The following is a 15798-nucleotide window of genomic DNA, read 5'->3' as shown; positions in this document are numbered from 1 at the left end:
GAGACCTACAAGCATACAGCAAGGGGGTTTCTCCAGTGAGAAGATGCTTAAAATTCCAAATTCCGTTCTGTGCACTATGGGAAGCAGAAGGTAATGAGGATTTAATTTGCTTGTAGAGCTGTAGAAACAGCAGCAATGCCTGATAACTGAAAAAAGTACTACTCAGTCATACCATCAGTATTTACACAGGATGCTGTCATTTTACTGGGTAACCTACAACTAAGCAAATTAGGGTTGTAACTCTTCTGACAAGCAAGTTATGACAGCAGCCTGATCAATCAACACTCTTTTCAAGAGAGATCCACAAAGATTTTTACCAATTCAATTGCAGCAGCATATTTTTTTTAATGCTGTGGTTACAAACATGGGTTTTCATCTCTTCTTGAAACCACAAAACAAAAGTTAAACTCTACCTTAGCTGTGACACCAGCGTTGGCAAGCTATTCTGCAGGAGTGGCTCAGAAAATACCAAATTTTCAAACAGATGCTTGTTGTGCAATTCCCATGTCACCTGAAATTTCTTCAAATGTTCATTTTCCTATAATGATAAAACAATCAGAAATAAACCAGGGTTAAGGAAAAAAAAACCAAAATTCAGTACAAGGCAAGATTTTTTTAAAAAGTCTAATTTCCAACCTACAGGCTGTATGAACCAGCTCAGATCTTATGCAGTTTTAAAACCCAAACCCTCAGAACTGAAGCAATTTTTAATGACTTAAATAACCATAGCATCAGTCTTTCTAAATTGTCATGAATTTAAGGAAAAAAATAATTTAAAAAAATCAGTCTACATTATTCAAAGTTCTCTTTCATCTCTGCATCAAAAGATGCATTTTATGATCTGAACCCATAATTCTCAGGTTTTCTTGCAAAAAATTTATTTACTAGATAAGTTTTTTGAACTTATCTAGTAAAAGACATATACACCTATAATCTTTATTCAAAACTGACATAAAATCAAATAAACAGTTCTCCTCAACTACAGCTTAAAGAATGACTGTTCTCTAAACAGAAGAGACCAACAACTTACTTCTCCAGTAAGCAGAATATTCTTGTATTTGACGTTATTTAACACATAATTGTATGCAATTTCAAGAAGTAAACCTTAAAACTATTATCATTAAAACACAAGAATTCAAAACATGTATAATATACATTTCAAGGCAGCCAGTTTTCCTACATACAGCCAGCATTACGCAGGTTTTCTATACCAGGACTCAACCACACAGCAGAATTAAATGCAAGCATTTTGATTCTCAGGTCAGCAAGTAGGCCTTAAGTACTACAACCCCAAGCACCCGGAAGCACCATTATACTCTGGAATTTTAAAGTTTTTTTAATAGCAGTGGGTCAAAAAATAAACCAACCAAACATATTTATATCAGACCTGAAGACAAGACTACCATCATTAAAAAAAAACAATTAAGTTCAAAGTATTATTATTAAGAAGGGTGAGTGGTGAGGTTTTATGAGTTGCACAAGACACATGTACTTTTTCATTTTGAGTATTATGTCTTCAAAATATTTTAAATTTCTATAAAATGCTAATAATTTCTCAAGGTTCACTGAGGCTGACTTCTCAAGGAATTTCTATATATGCTGTGAACTAAGCAATAAACACTTATCTACAAACTCCTGTGTACCAGTTTGTGCAGATTGTGGTATTTCTCACAAAGAAACATCAGGAAAGTTTTCTTCTCTAGTCTGTATGCTGTGTACTTGAGGGCCCTTCTGTACTGACCAGAGTCCTTGCAAATTGTTGTCAGTATAATCTGTCATTCCCTGCATTGTTGGGGCACAAAGCTTTGGTTCCTGCTATTGAAGTCGGATGAATTCCTTTGAAAGGCAGGACAACTATTCACAATTTCATCGAGAAATCAGTTTCTCACAGGTGGGAGGTTCAAGGCATTAGATGCCTTTATACAGTACACTACATGCAAAGCTTTCATCCTTAAAAGGAAGGCAGCACCAAGTTCAGAGATCTTGGCTGCCTGTTATGTATTTTACCTGAAAAGATTCATTTTTCCATAGTGTACTGGTATCTTCAGAAGAAATATCCATGTACACTGAAAAAACTAGTGACCCTACAACCTGTACTGCAAGCTGTGACGTACTACTCAATTTAACAAATGAGTTATTTAATAAAGCTAAGAAATGTATGACAAGAGACAGTATCCTACACTCTCACATTTCAGTTTCTCAAGGCCATAGCTTAGTAAAAAGATGTTTTCAGTACTGACTGGGCTACAGAAGGAAAAAGACAAGAAAATCTGGCATATTTTCTGTTTTCTTATGCTTCATTCTTTAAAAGAGGAGAAGAATTTTATTTTACTTTAAATTTTGTCAGGAAAGGGGTTGACTAGGGAGTTCAAGCATCTTCTGTTTTCTCATGGCTATGATTTCCATCTCCCATACCTACTGGCTTTCATAACTACTAGTTCACAGTAATTGCCAGGAAAAAGGTATACAGTGGTTATTTTCTGATCAGCTGTGTAATTCTGGCATTAAAGGGTTCATTATTGGCAGAGCCACTTTGAGAAGGCTGAGGTGCACTGCAAACCATTTGCTTTACAGCTGAACCAGCTGCAATGCAACCCAACCTCAAGAGCAACCTTCTCTCAAGCACTTTGTTAGAAAATTATTGACTGTTAAAAGCAGCCAATAAACAGGAGATAGCAGTGACCTCATGTCTGTATCTAAGTGATAAAGCTGAGAAAGATAATAGAGACAACAGCAAATACAGAGCATAGACAACAAAAAACCCCATCAGATATGATCAAGTTTCTTAGAAGAAACATCTTCCTGCTTTGCCAATTTAATTTTATTGACAGCCCTACTTCAGTAATGAAACTCTGCCTCCTCTCCACTTTATATCCTCACCTGGGGCCATCACAGTGTATGCTCCATCTGTTTTTTCCTCTCTTTACCCTTTCAGACTGCCACTTGCACCTAACTGGTAATAAAATCCAAATTCCCCATTTTTGCCACCTTTTTTTTTAATCCTTGCACAAAGCTTACACAAGAAAACGAATGGGCAGGATGACAACATTAACATAGGATGCACAAGAAAGGATTAATAACAAAACAGGATTAACAGTCTTCTAAGACCTTAAACAAATAGAATTACAGATTTTGATTATGGTATTACTCATCCAATGGACAGTTACTCAAGAAGAAATTTTTAAGGCTACTGCCTATTTTATAGCCAAAAATGTAATCCTAAGTCCAACATCACAATCAGTTGGCAAAAAAAGCGTTAAAGGTAGAACCTTAGAAATAATAAATTACATAGCAGATTATGGCTGAGGCAACACAATGTCTTCAAGTAGCCATCCTAGACTGTGAATGAAAAGTTTTCACTCAAAATCCAGGGTGGCTGCTTGAAGAGATTGTGTTGCCTCAGAATATAAGGAAACAATTTAAGTTAGTGCTACACACAGAAGTTGGCGTCACTTAATCATGGTTTTGAAGCTACCATTAAAGATTACCAGAGAAGAGTTTTCCACATTAGGATATCTAATATTTGTTTGTCTAATGTTTGTATGCATCACATATCTAATATTTGTAAATCTGCTTAAAGATCTGTTTCAGAGTAAGTCCACAAACAACATTCCACCTTTTTCTTTATGAACAAAAAAAAATTACATCAAGCCTGTATATATAAGAGATATATACTACTATATACTACTTCACACTTCTGAATATTTAACTGCATTTTCAGAAGCTCCCTGTCTCTAATGATGAACACAACCACAGAAGACACCTGAAAGAGCCCAGAAATAACTCTGCCAGCATCAGCCCTGGCAAGCAGGAGCACAAAGCTGTTTTTTTGGTCTTACCAGAGTAACTAGGAAGGCGCTGATTGTACAGGCCGCCTGGCAGAGTGCACTGTACTCCTCAAGCAGGAGGGAGATGAACTGCTGGGCCTGGGGGGGCCCCTCTGTGGCTAAGGTCGATGCAACCTTGGATCCCAGGGACAGGTGTCTGAGCAGGCGAACCTTCATTTCCAGCACGTATTCCCGAGCCTGCTGCTCCAACCGTTGGTAAAGCTGGTATGGATCTCTTTCACAAAGCCTTTAGTTTTACAATATTTGTGACAGAAAAGAAAAAAAAAAAAAAAAAAAGAGAGCATGTAATCAACAGCTTTCATTTTCCTAGGAGTATTTACCAGTTACCATTATTCTCATAAAAAATAACCTCGGTGGCTCAGGTTTAGAGAACTACGTTAAATCTCAGAGAACACAGTCCAGTCCCCTACTTGTACACATATGGGACTGAGCTCCTGTGTACCTTAAGGAATAGGATGCCTGCACACCTGAGGAGTAAAATTATTTAGGATTTAAAATTTCACTTCAACTTGTGAGCTCAAAATCTTAACTCCATTTGCATCCAACCCTGCAGGCACCCAGACTATTCAAATAAGCTTCTTCACAATTTCTCCATGATGTTCTTAACATGTGACAAATTAGTGCCTACAGAAGAAAACTGAACATGATGGCTGCTTTGAACCACTTAAAATAATCCAATTTCACTCTAAATTTCTGTGCATGGAGTTTAAGCATGCACAGAATGCTTTGGGTTTTTTACAGCACAGGGAGAAATGAATGGGGTAAGTACTTAAGAGTTAGATGAATAGAAGTCTGCAGCTATCTAATCCATGCTTTTCCCTCAGCACTCACAAAACAGTTCTATCATACTGCCATCAAGTATTCCAACATACAATAGGAACATTAGCTGGCACCACTACTTATTCCAACAAAAACAACCAGACACTCCATTTTTTTGCCAGCTGTGTCTAACAAGAGCCAAGCATGGAAGTGGGAATTTCTGCCTTTTAAACAGAGTTACTCAACCACAGCATGGTCTTCTGCATCCTACCTAAATGGAAGGTATTTTAAAAATGCATTCAATACCTACATTGACCAGCTTCATAAAAAAATTCTGCATGACACTAGCAATAGAGACTGGACACACTGGTGCCTGCCCAAACTGTATCCTTTTTTATTTTTCCCTTTACAGACCATAAGAAACTCAAGTGAAAAATAATCCAACTGGCATTTAAGGATTGCTTCTTTGAAATCCTGTTTCTGTCTTTGTATTGTTAATAATCTCTCTCAAAAGTGAAAAACAGTTCTGAGTAATGAAAGCTACTGAGTATGTAAGCAAGTTACACACTATTATGTTCTGATTTCCAAAATTTTTCCATTAAGGAGATGCATAACATCAATAACCACTTCAGCTGTGATTCAGTTTTAATTACCAACACACTATGCAACATTTAAACATCTTTGATTTCCAAGCCTATATTGCATGTTTTGATCACTCGAATAAACGAAGTGTGACTAATAGGGAGGGACATTATATTGCTCTGCTTGTACACAACTCATGTATGAAACCAAACAGATTTTATATAAACAAAGTGCAATATGCTTATTTAATTATCTACTAAAGCCAGTTCAGGTGTACAGTCATATTAAGAGCAGGGCTAGATGAATTTCTCTTTCAAATGTGTCTTTACCTCATCAGAATTTAGGTTCAACTAGAAATTGAGAACTACAGATCAAGTGAGACTACTCAGATCTCGGTATATTAAACATATATGGAACCAAGGAGAACAAAAACTCCTTGACCACACATGGAGTTAGAGAGAAACTGAGATGATCCTACTGGAGCCCTTCAGGGTTTGCCCCACTATTCTAAAAAGCACAAAACTCTCCACTGAGGATCTCATTAAGCCCATTTTCACTTCAACACCTTAAAAAGCTACAATTATGACTTCTAAAATAAGAATGAAATTGGAATCTGCCTCATCTAGTGATCAGTGTCCAATCTAACTTTTCTTTATTTTTATAAAATTTCTTCCAGGTATTACAATCACAGTATGGTACAACACTAACTACTACTAATTCAAGCTAGTTCCACAAGGTAAGATTTTCACATGGGGCAATTCAAACTTAACAGTGTCTTATGAATAAGGCCTTTTGAAGAATAACATTCTGGGACCCTTTCATAATTATGCATTTATATTCTTATTGCAGACAGTATATGAATTTAATAGCTTCCCATGCATTCAAACTAGTATTGAAAAATCCCGAATAAAATAGAATGAATCCTCTTTGAAGTATTATACCTATCCACCAGCTCTTTCATTCCTTCTTTATCTGGTACCAACGATTGGTCTTGGTCATCTGCCAGAGGGGTCCCAGCTTGACGATAAATACACCGGACCATGTATCTGACTTCAGACCAGTAATTCTGTAGCTGCTGAGGTTCACGTTCAGGCTCTGCTGAATTTTCTCTGCATTTAAAGACAAAAATAATTACCCTCTGTTTGTATGCATCACATAAGTGTTTTGATTCCTACTATTCCAAAAAACAAAAAGTACATCTGAAAATGCCTAGAATAAAGTATGAAACTGGGTGAATACTGACATCCAGAAATTACTGTTTCAAGAGTTTAAGCACACACCTACAAACAAGCTACAACACTGCCAAAGTCTGACTACAACCTCTGTGCTGCTGAGGATCAGTTCAGCTCTTACCTGCGTTCATTACAGGCCTCACAGTTGCACGCTATGTCTGAAGGAGAGGAATTGCTAAGATCTGCAGCAGGCACTGTCTGTGCACCAACAGTTATTCTTCCTCCTCCTACAGACTCCTGCTGTGATCCACTGTTTCCAAGAGGCATGTGCAAAAGGAAATCTTGGCTCTGAAAAACAAAAAGAATAACCCAAACAGTTTGTAAGGTCTGAAATGTTATTAGGTAGACAAATATTTAAGTGGCAATTGTTAGTGCTGCATGTATTTTGGAAGGACACTCAATCAGGCACAAAGAATTAGTCTTTCAGAAGCCTAATAAATGCAAGAGATGAACAGAGACGACCAAAGATACAAACAAAGCTTCATTTCTAATGACCAAAGTACACTGGCTATAATTATCACCTTTATGTACTTCAGCATAAACAATGAACTAAGCTAAAGGAAGGCTTGCATCACCCACACTTAATCATAAACCAGCACTATCTCTTCAGTCTCCATGTAACAGTGCGTTTGGCTTCCAGAGTTTAACAATCCCTTCTAGGAAAAATGATAAAATCTCCTTGTTTGTAACAGCCAGACAGTATTTCAGAGCAATGGATGTCAGAAAGCTGCTGCCATTGGAGATGGATGCAATCTCTGGTGCACAGTGCTGTTCAATTCCAGCAGATGACACAGACCATTCACCCAAACTGCTGCTATTTTTGACTGCAGTTTCTCTCCCTTCTCTGTGCTCCAGCCCCAGCACACACCACACTTCTCTCCTGCACCCTCCCAAGTCTGCCACCACATTTCCCTGGCACCAGAAAGAAACCTCTCTCACATCAGTACTGTGACTCAAGGTGGGTTTTTCTGTGCCCCAAATCCTGGATCAAGATGCAGACACAGGTAAGAACAAACCTGCATGCAGTTGCTACCAAGCAAGCTAATGAGAGCAGCAGCAACCTGAACACAGGAACACCTACAGCAAACCACCTGTATTCTGACTTGCAGTCATTGATAACATTTTTTTTAGCTAATTTTGGCTTTTTTTCCCATCTGGCTTCTCTAATTTGACTAATTCATATAGTCGCCTTTTTAAGTCAAGCTTCCAACCTTGGAAAATCTATTTGCTGTCTGCTTTTAAAAAATCCTCTTTAAAAAGAAAACTGTTGCCAAATTAAAAAAAAAAATCTGAATGTTTATTTACACCTGGAGTATCTGTAAGTTAACAAAACATGTAGGAAGCAAAACCTGCCTTCCTTGCAAATCTAGAACACTCATTTTCTTTGCTAGCTCCTTAAACAGAGCTTAAATGTGTTAAAAGATTTGACTCAACTGAACAATAATGTGCCTCAGTCTTGCTGTGCTTTGAACTCTCTAGGATGTGTTTACCACCATACCACCACTATAATTCCCTCAGATGTAACCTCTTTTGATTAGTTTACCACCCTTGTTAATAGCAACATTATCTGTAAACACGAGTTGTATACGAGTGATATACTCTTAGGTTTTCCTCACAAAAAGGTCCTTATCTATACTTTTAACACAAGCTTAACAACACCCTCTATACAATCTTCCTTCACAGTGATTTACTGAAATAAAAACCTGTATGTGCCTATGGGTGTGTGCACAGCCTGTTAGCTCTCTGCAAGGAGGTGTCAGCTGCAATCTACAGTACTTCCAATTATCCCAAGTGTGTGACTTCCAGGTCAGTCATGAAGACTTGGTTCTGCAGTATAACATAGTTTGCATCTAATGAGGTTTTGCTGGACCTGTCAATGAACTCTTAGCATCTTCCTGCAACAATAAGCACAGCTCTTACACGAGGTTGAATTCACAACTTGAAATATTAGCACCACATATTAAATTGGTACTCGCTGTGCTACCAAGACTAGGAAACTGTTACATTCATGCTATGCAAAGTTGTGCTTCTTTATTAAAAAATGCAGGAAAGAAAAGACAGCAAAACTCAGAAATCTGCAGGAAGGTGTCAGTGCAAGTGCAGTGACTCAAGAAGTCCACTGAAAGAACAAGGAAAATTCTGACAGTTTACTTCACAAAGAGAGGAAAACACTATGTGCAGACAGAATAGAAAAAAGTGCAATGAGTAAAGTCATGTTGGTAAAAGTAGAAGAAATTGTATTTAAGTACAGGGGATAAGGACAAAGCTTGAGATCCAATGAACTAAAAGCAAAAAGCTCAGTAAAAAACAGATCCAAACCTTGCTCTACTTAAAACTCCTCAACTCAGAACCAGAACTCCTCACTTTTGGAAAAACTTCCCTGTTCATTTTATATAAAGCCAACTCAAAATCACCTAAAAAGCTTTTCAAGCATTTACAGCTCCAGTGGTGCCACAGCACAAAGTGTCATGCAGCCCATAATTAAGCATCTTCTCAGGATTACCGAGCTACTTGAACTTACCACGAGAGACTGCTCTATTGTAGCGTGCCTCTCCTCCTTTTCCACTGTTCTTCTACAGTCTGGACACACCCACAGTGGGAGGTGCAGCATGTTGTTTGCTTTTGGAGATGTGGAAAGTGCTGTTTTGCTGGAATTCTTGATTCCGCTCTCTGAAAGCGAAGTATCTTTGCGCTCACTTCTACAAAGAAGACAATGCTCGCCAGTTGTATATGGTGCCCTCTGGCCCAAGCCAAAGGTAAATGGTGTCTACAAACAAATGTTTTGATAATAACTGGTTATTCACAGAGTACATATGAGTACATATTCTGATATTTGAAACTAACAACAAAACCCCCCAAAACCAACACACATATTTTATTAGTCACTATAAAAGGGAATACTTGGAGTGTCCCAACAAACACAGCAATCTCAATATCCATGAGGCAAACAACTCAGACTATTAATACACTCCCATTTAGGAACATGGTCTACAGTCTTTCCCTCTAAAATATTTTGGCCTAGATGTAAAAATCCAGCAAGTAAAATTAAAAAGGGATATTTACTTTTACTGTCACCATTTACAGATAAAAAAGAAAAATATCTCCACTTTGAAGCTCTGTGACACTTCCTTTTATAATACTAGCTGAAACAAAGTCACTTTCAGCTAAGCCTATTACAAAATAAAAGTTTAAGTCAGTTTCAACAACGCAAGTGAAAAGGGTCCTCAAATCCACTATCAGCTATTGAATCAAGCAGACTTGGCAGCTTACAAGGACAGAGGTACTTCAAAACCTGAATTATTTTCCAAGATGCTACTGTGCATGAAACTATGGTTCAGCCATGAAATGCTGATTCTTCACCAAGGCTGATAGTCAAAAACAACTCAGGCAGCACAAGACAAAGAGAACCCAATTTTATCAGACATAACAGATGACTGGAATAAAATATCATGTAATGGCAGAATCACAGATTTGCCCAATTTTATTACAACTGCTAACTCTGCCTTAATTAACAACACCTTCCATGTAAGCATCAAAATAGTTTAATTCTTTCTCAAAGAAAAAGCAAATTTTAAGTAATTCAAGCACTGCTCTTGATACTGCTCTAATCTCAATACTAACAAAAATATAGCTTTAAAGATCTTGTAAGGCTCAACTGCATATGCACAGGTGAACAATTCTTTAGGGCAAAGGACCAGTTCAAGCTAAACCATAATTCACTCTCTTCTTGTCTTCACAGCAACAACAAATCAATTCTCTAGTGCTGACATCTAAAGAAAAACAGCAGAGCATTACAGACACTGATTTTTGTGTTCTTCACATTTATAAAACTGACAGACTCAGCAATATGGAAAGGAAAATTAAGAATTCTAGAACATAAAACCCAAAAGACAGACTGATTTCATCTCCTTAAATATCCTCCTATCTTTCAAAAATTCATGAGAAATTTAACAGATTTATTAAGAACAGCTAACCTTTGCTCACTGCTGCCACTTGTGGAATTTGCACCTAAGCACTAAGGCAGGAAAAAGAACACAAACTCTCCAGGAGTCTACTGCAGGGTTTTAGAAAACCTTCTCATGCAGGAAGACTCCCTCTGCCAGCTGAAAGGCCAGGACTGACCAATTCCTTTATAGGCTCTACAAGCACCAAGAGATTTCCCAAGTTAGACATTGCTCTTGGCTGACCTGCACCCAACTGAAGATCTCATTCATGCCTAAAACCCCTGCAGGAGGCCATGGCTGCTTATCCCTTAGCCCCATATGTTTCCTTCTTAAATCAAGTTTTTTTGAAGCCAGATTAGGTGAGTCCTTGTCAGAATGATGACATCTTCATAGCTATTTTGCAGGCAAATCCTTATGAACATCTTATGCAGGACATCTTCCAACAAGCAGGAAAAGAAGAGGACAAAAATGTAAAAGTTCAGAAGCTAAGACAACCTGACACTCACTCTTTTGCAAATGTAAAGGTCATGGCAAACACACCTTAGCCACTCTGCAGGGACTTCTAGAAGTTAAGATGTGTGTAACTTCCTTAAAGCTGCACCACAATCACTAAAAAGCCATGGCAAACACAGCAGGAACAACAATCTTTGTTATGGCCGCACTCAGTGAACATTTACATTTACAACAGGTGTGAATCTCAAATTAAAGCCCTTGGTTCCTAGAGCACAATGCAAATCAAGAATCAAAACTGAAACGTCAACAAAATCTAGACCACAAGCATCTCTGATACCTGTTATGACTCCATCCTACTAAAATGTAGCAATAAATTGCAGTTTCTTATTTATTTAAAGCATGATGAATGCAGTGAGTGTTCATGTGACCATTTCAACATGAGCAGCAAACTCTTGCTGCATTAGGAGAGCTTGCAATTAGGTCACATTTGTATGTCTCTTCAGTGCCATCAGAGCAAAGTGCACATTTTGTGAAAAGCAGGATATTTTTCCACTAGTCAAGCTTCAAAAAATGTGGGATGCATCTCTGCAAGAAAACACCCAGGCTCACTTTATCTCTGAAACATGTTCAGATATAACATTCATAAATGAAAGCTGGAAGTAGGACAAGTTGGAACAGAAATAACTGCATCTCTGCTATGTATTTAGATTTATTTCCAAGAATAACTTTATTACCATAAAACTGCATAGATTTTTTTAACATCCAAGTCCAATTTCAAGCATACTGTAACAAAATTTTACTAAAAAAAAAAGAGATTCCATTGTTTTTTAAAACTTAAATAGGAGATAATCACAAATTGATTTCAATTACCAACATCCCAATCTCACACAGCATTCTTTTTGAAGAGTTTGATTTAGTACCTTTAATACTGCTTAGTATCTTCTCCCATTAGTAAATAATTCTGCTTTTATATATACCCAACAAAATTTGACTGCACATACCTGAGAAACACCTGTGAATTCTGATCCAACAGAACTGTCTGTAAACTGTGTACCATTTAGTGAAACCTGGAAAAATAACAACAGATTGGTTACAACAGTTGAGTTTATTGCTAAAAGAGCTTTACAAAAATTAAACAAAGTCCACCTCAGTATCTGAAGATTGATACAACAGCTTTTGAAATTTGAATCATCACCTGCAGAGACAGAAATCAGCTTTTCTTTTGTAAAAAAGTCCTACAGATGCAAAAGTTTGGATTTTCAACTTTTGCACTACAGCTGTTTCAGGAACAACTCTGAGCTGAAAGAACTGATACAGGAAAACAGAAAAGTCATAAGCAAAACTGCATTTTTCCTTCAGTATTTGATTGCTTGCATTTAGCTTTTGAACTTCCACTGTAAATCAAAACAATTAACACAGCTTCTTGCCTTTTGAAAGTTGACTACCACACTGCTTAGAAAAATATGCAGTGTTAACCAGAAGAGTTTTCCACAGCAAGGCTCCCAGTGGCATTACGCTACTCCAGTGCAGCAGCCTCCTCCTGCCCCAGGTTATAACTCATACAGAAATCTCTGAGATCTCCTCTACACAAGTGCTACAGAGACTACACCAGACAGCAATGAAATGCCTTTTACAAGCCCCAAGTGCTCTGTCACAGCACTACTTGAGGACACTAAATCAAGAGTAAAGTCAAGACAATGTATGAATTCAAGTCAGTGACAATGAAGAGCTCTAGATCACACCAACTTGAAGAAAAGGCATTTCATTTTTAAAAAAATGGGAAAGGAGAAATAAAGTCAGGCAATTATTCTAGTCTCTCCTTCTTCTTGAGCACTGGTTGAGCTTTTGAATTTCAGACATCAGTTCTCACACTTCTGTTCCACCTTTCACATGCCTTTTCTAAACTCTTTTTTGCCCTCCAGTTTCCCACCTATTGCTGTTGGATATTAATGTTTCTAAGACTACAATAAAACCAGTATGTCTGACCAAGTCCCCCCCAGGTCTTGCATGCTGTACTGACAGGATTCAGAAAACATTTCTGCCCAAGCCATAAACTCTAGCTGGAGCTGTCCTCAGTGCAAAGGAGCATTCCTTCAGTTCTATACACTCACAGCACTCCCAACAGCTCAGTTCAGAGACAGGGAGATTATTCCAAAGCCACTGCCTTCAGCTGAATTTTTCCAAAGGCAAAGTGGGGATTGTCAAATCACTGCTAGAGAAAATGCCAATAAGAAATCACACAACTTCACTTCCATACCCTATGCTATCTTTCCAGAGTAGATATTTAAGAAAAAAAAAAAAACTCTTCTGCAAGCCAAGCATCTCAGGTCTAAAATTATGGGAATAAAAATGCTGATGTGGAATAAGTTCCCTATTTTTATTCAGACACTTTCCAAAAAGTGGAAAAAATAAAGGTTGTTTGATAAAAAGAAGTCTTCTTCATCAAGAAAAGACATCCTCCAGTCTGGAGGTCCACTGGCTATTGGCATTCATATACATTGAGAAATACAGAAACCACTATGAAAGTTTAGAATGAAACAGTTTCTGCAGCTAAAACCAGTTTTTGAAGAAAATGAATAAAAAGAGAAATTCATCCAAAGACATTACTTATTCATTAAAAGAGTACATTTACCTTCTTTACATTCAAGACAGTGATAATGAGAAATACATGAGCCTTCACACTGAAACATGCAGGCATTGAGTGACCAAGCTGAGGTACTCAGAATGTTACAAAAGTAAAGACAAAAAACAATGGGAGGTTTTTGTTATCCACTAAATGTCACAGGAAGCCAAGACAAAATACTGAATATCAGGAATGACTGCTTCACGGAAAGAGCTGTCAGAAAAGACATCTCTTGATCCTAAGCACTGTGCAGAATTTGCTTAAAAATATTAGTGCAACCCTCCCCCAGAATTTAAAGTGACCTAAATATCTGCAGGAGGAAAAAACACCAAGGAATTTAAAGAGAGCAATTAGACAAATAGTAGGCAACAAAGAGAATCATCAAAAACTTGTGTGTAGACCATGAGATATAAGACATTGTATGTGAGGCCCAGAGGAAACGTAAAAATCACAAAAAAAGAAAATACTTAAGTGGGGATGAATAATGATGTGACAGGCAAGGAAGGAGATGGCTAAATAACATATTAGAGAAAATATTAGAAGAATCTTGTAAAAGTTGTCCAAATGAGGCTCAAACAATAGCAAGCTAAAAGCAGAAAAAAAAAATACAAGACAGTCTCAAAAATAAATTAGGGAAGGAAAAAAAAGCATTAAAACTACAACTAAATCCTTTCTTGAGACACATAAGAAGCAAGGAGCCTGTCAGGATTGGTAAGGGTACAGCAAGTAAACAAATAGAAGCATTAAGAAAAAAACCTTAAATAACCAAAAGTGAGGGCAAAGCCAGAATTATTTTTTGCATGTTCATGAGGGAGGAACTTAAAGATATTCTCCCAGTGAAAGGCCTTCATGGAATATGCATTAGAGGATCTGTTTCAAAGCAAACACTGCTAGAAAAAAAAAAAACAAAAACAGTACAGAGAAAATGGGCAAGTGAAAAATTAGCAAACCACCAAGAGTGGATGACATTCAGCCAAGAGTCCTAAGGAAATTCAAGGACCTCAGAATTGCACTAATAATTTCAGCATGTTAATGCTTGCTTTGTGCTTCACTGGTACGAGAGGAGCAAACAACTGCTTTTGTTTATAATTTATTTATTTATTAAGCTTTCAAAAGACAAACTGCAGTTACCCAAAGTCTCCAATAAGAAAGTGCCACAGAGATGTCAAAGTCAGCTAATAGCACTAAATTCTTCATGTAACTAAAGAGACTGGAGAATGGCAGGAGGACCATCCAAGACTGAGTTACTGTGCCATATGTTGACAGATGTAACTCTGCGTGCAGAAATTGGAAGTGGAAGTGACAAGCTAGATGCTGTCACTCCTGGATTACCCTAACTTTTTTATTTATTTAAAAAAGCCTCATTTTTTCATTCCTGAGTTTCTAATGATTTTCATGTTTTGTGTTTTATAAAGCGATTTTGTGAAGGTAAATGCCATAAGGAAGGGTGACATGGATGATGAGGAATATCTGAATCTCCACAAGCACTCTTCACCATAATGAAAAGTGTGTGTGCGTGAAGTATTTCTGTTCTTACTATGAACTTTATTTACAATTGAAAATATATAAGGAAATATATCTTGTGTTTCTTGGAAGTTACTGTCACACTACCTCACCTTGATTTTCCTGGAGAATAAGACATGCAACACCTTGGCACAGTATAGTTCATGGCAGAAAGCATCAAGAGAGAGGGAATCCCAGTTTAAACAATACAGCCTGATGTTGTAATCTTCGCTGCCGTGTTGTTCTCACCTCTCTGCTGGGGCTCTTCTCCATTCTCTGCAGCTCAGTCCTTCCTGTCTTCTCAGGGGCTCCTCTTGGGCTCTTGACCCACCCCTATTTATCTCAGTTACCTTCACGAGCTACAGCTGCTGCCCAACTAAGGACCCTGCAGCTGCAGCTCGTTTGGAGCAACTCAGACCCACACAGGTCTTACAATACAACATATATTCAGGCCCCCACAGCCTGATTACACCAGAATGACCTTGAAGAAGCAGTTGAGCAATTAGCAAATAAGCACTGAGAGAGTGCCACAATTTGCTCTAATAGCCTGTCACTACTGCAATCAGACCTCCAGGAGGCTGAGTGACACATTACTACACAACACACCCCCATCTGTCTCACAACTGAAGCCTGCTGAAGACACACAAACATCATGAACGCCAGAGCGATGCAAGATCTCAGGAGAGCTCAGGAAAAGAAAGGCACAGGAAGGAAATTTAGATTCAATTCACCATCACTGAACCCTAAACTGTCCAAAAGAAATGTGAGGCTCAAAAAAAAAAAAAAAAAAAGCAAGATTGAATCAAATTTCTTCCAAAGAGAAACAGCAAGGATAAATTGTACTGATTTTCTCA

The 15798-nt window shown here is 37.7% G+C and overlaps 1 protein-coding gene across 1 annotated transcript in view; it reads right to left on the bottom strand.

The window, feature by feature from the left end:
• Positions 1-15798, bottom strand: part of FAM193A (family with sequence similarity 193 member A) — a 78154-nt gene that overhangs the window by 33810 nt on the left and 28546 nt on the right. The window contains exons 2-7 of the mRNA XM_064710212.1: positions 11820-11885; positions 8943-9188; positions 6543-6709; positions 6131-6298; positions 3840-4074; positions 414-538 (exon numbers count right to left, since the gene is read on the bottom strand). Of these exons, the coding sequence (XP_064566282.1) occupies positions 414-538; positions 3840-4074; positions 6131-6298; positions 6543-6709; positions 8943-9188; positions 11820-11885 (1007 nt within the window). The remainder of the gene's footprint in view (positions 1-413; positions 539-3839; positions 4075-6130; positions 6299-6542; positions 6710-8942; positions 9189-11819; positions 11886-15798) is intronic.

The sequence above is a fragment of the Zonotrichia leucophrys genome, chromosome 4, assembly GCF_028769735.1.
Source record: "Zonotrichia leucophrys gambelii isolate GWCS_2022_RI chromosome 4, RI_Zleu_2.0, whole genome shotgun sequence".
Classification (NCBI taxonomy): Eukaryota; Metazoa; Chordata; class Aves; order Passeriformes; family Passerellidae; genus Zonotrichia; species Zonotrichia leucophrys.
This window is presented reverse-complemented; position numbering and strand designations above follow the sequence as displayed.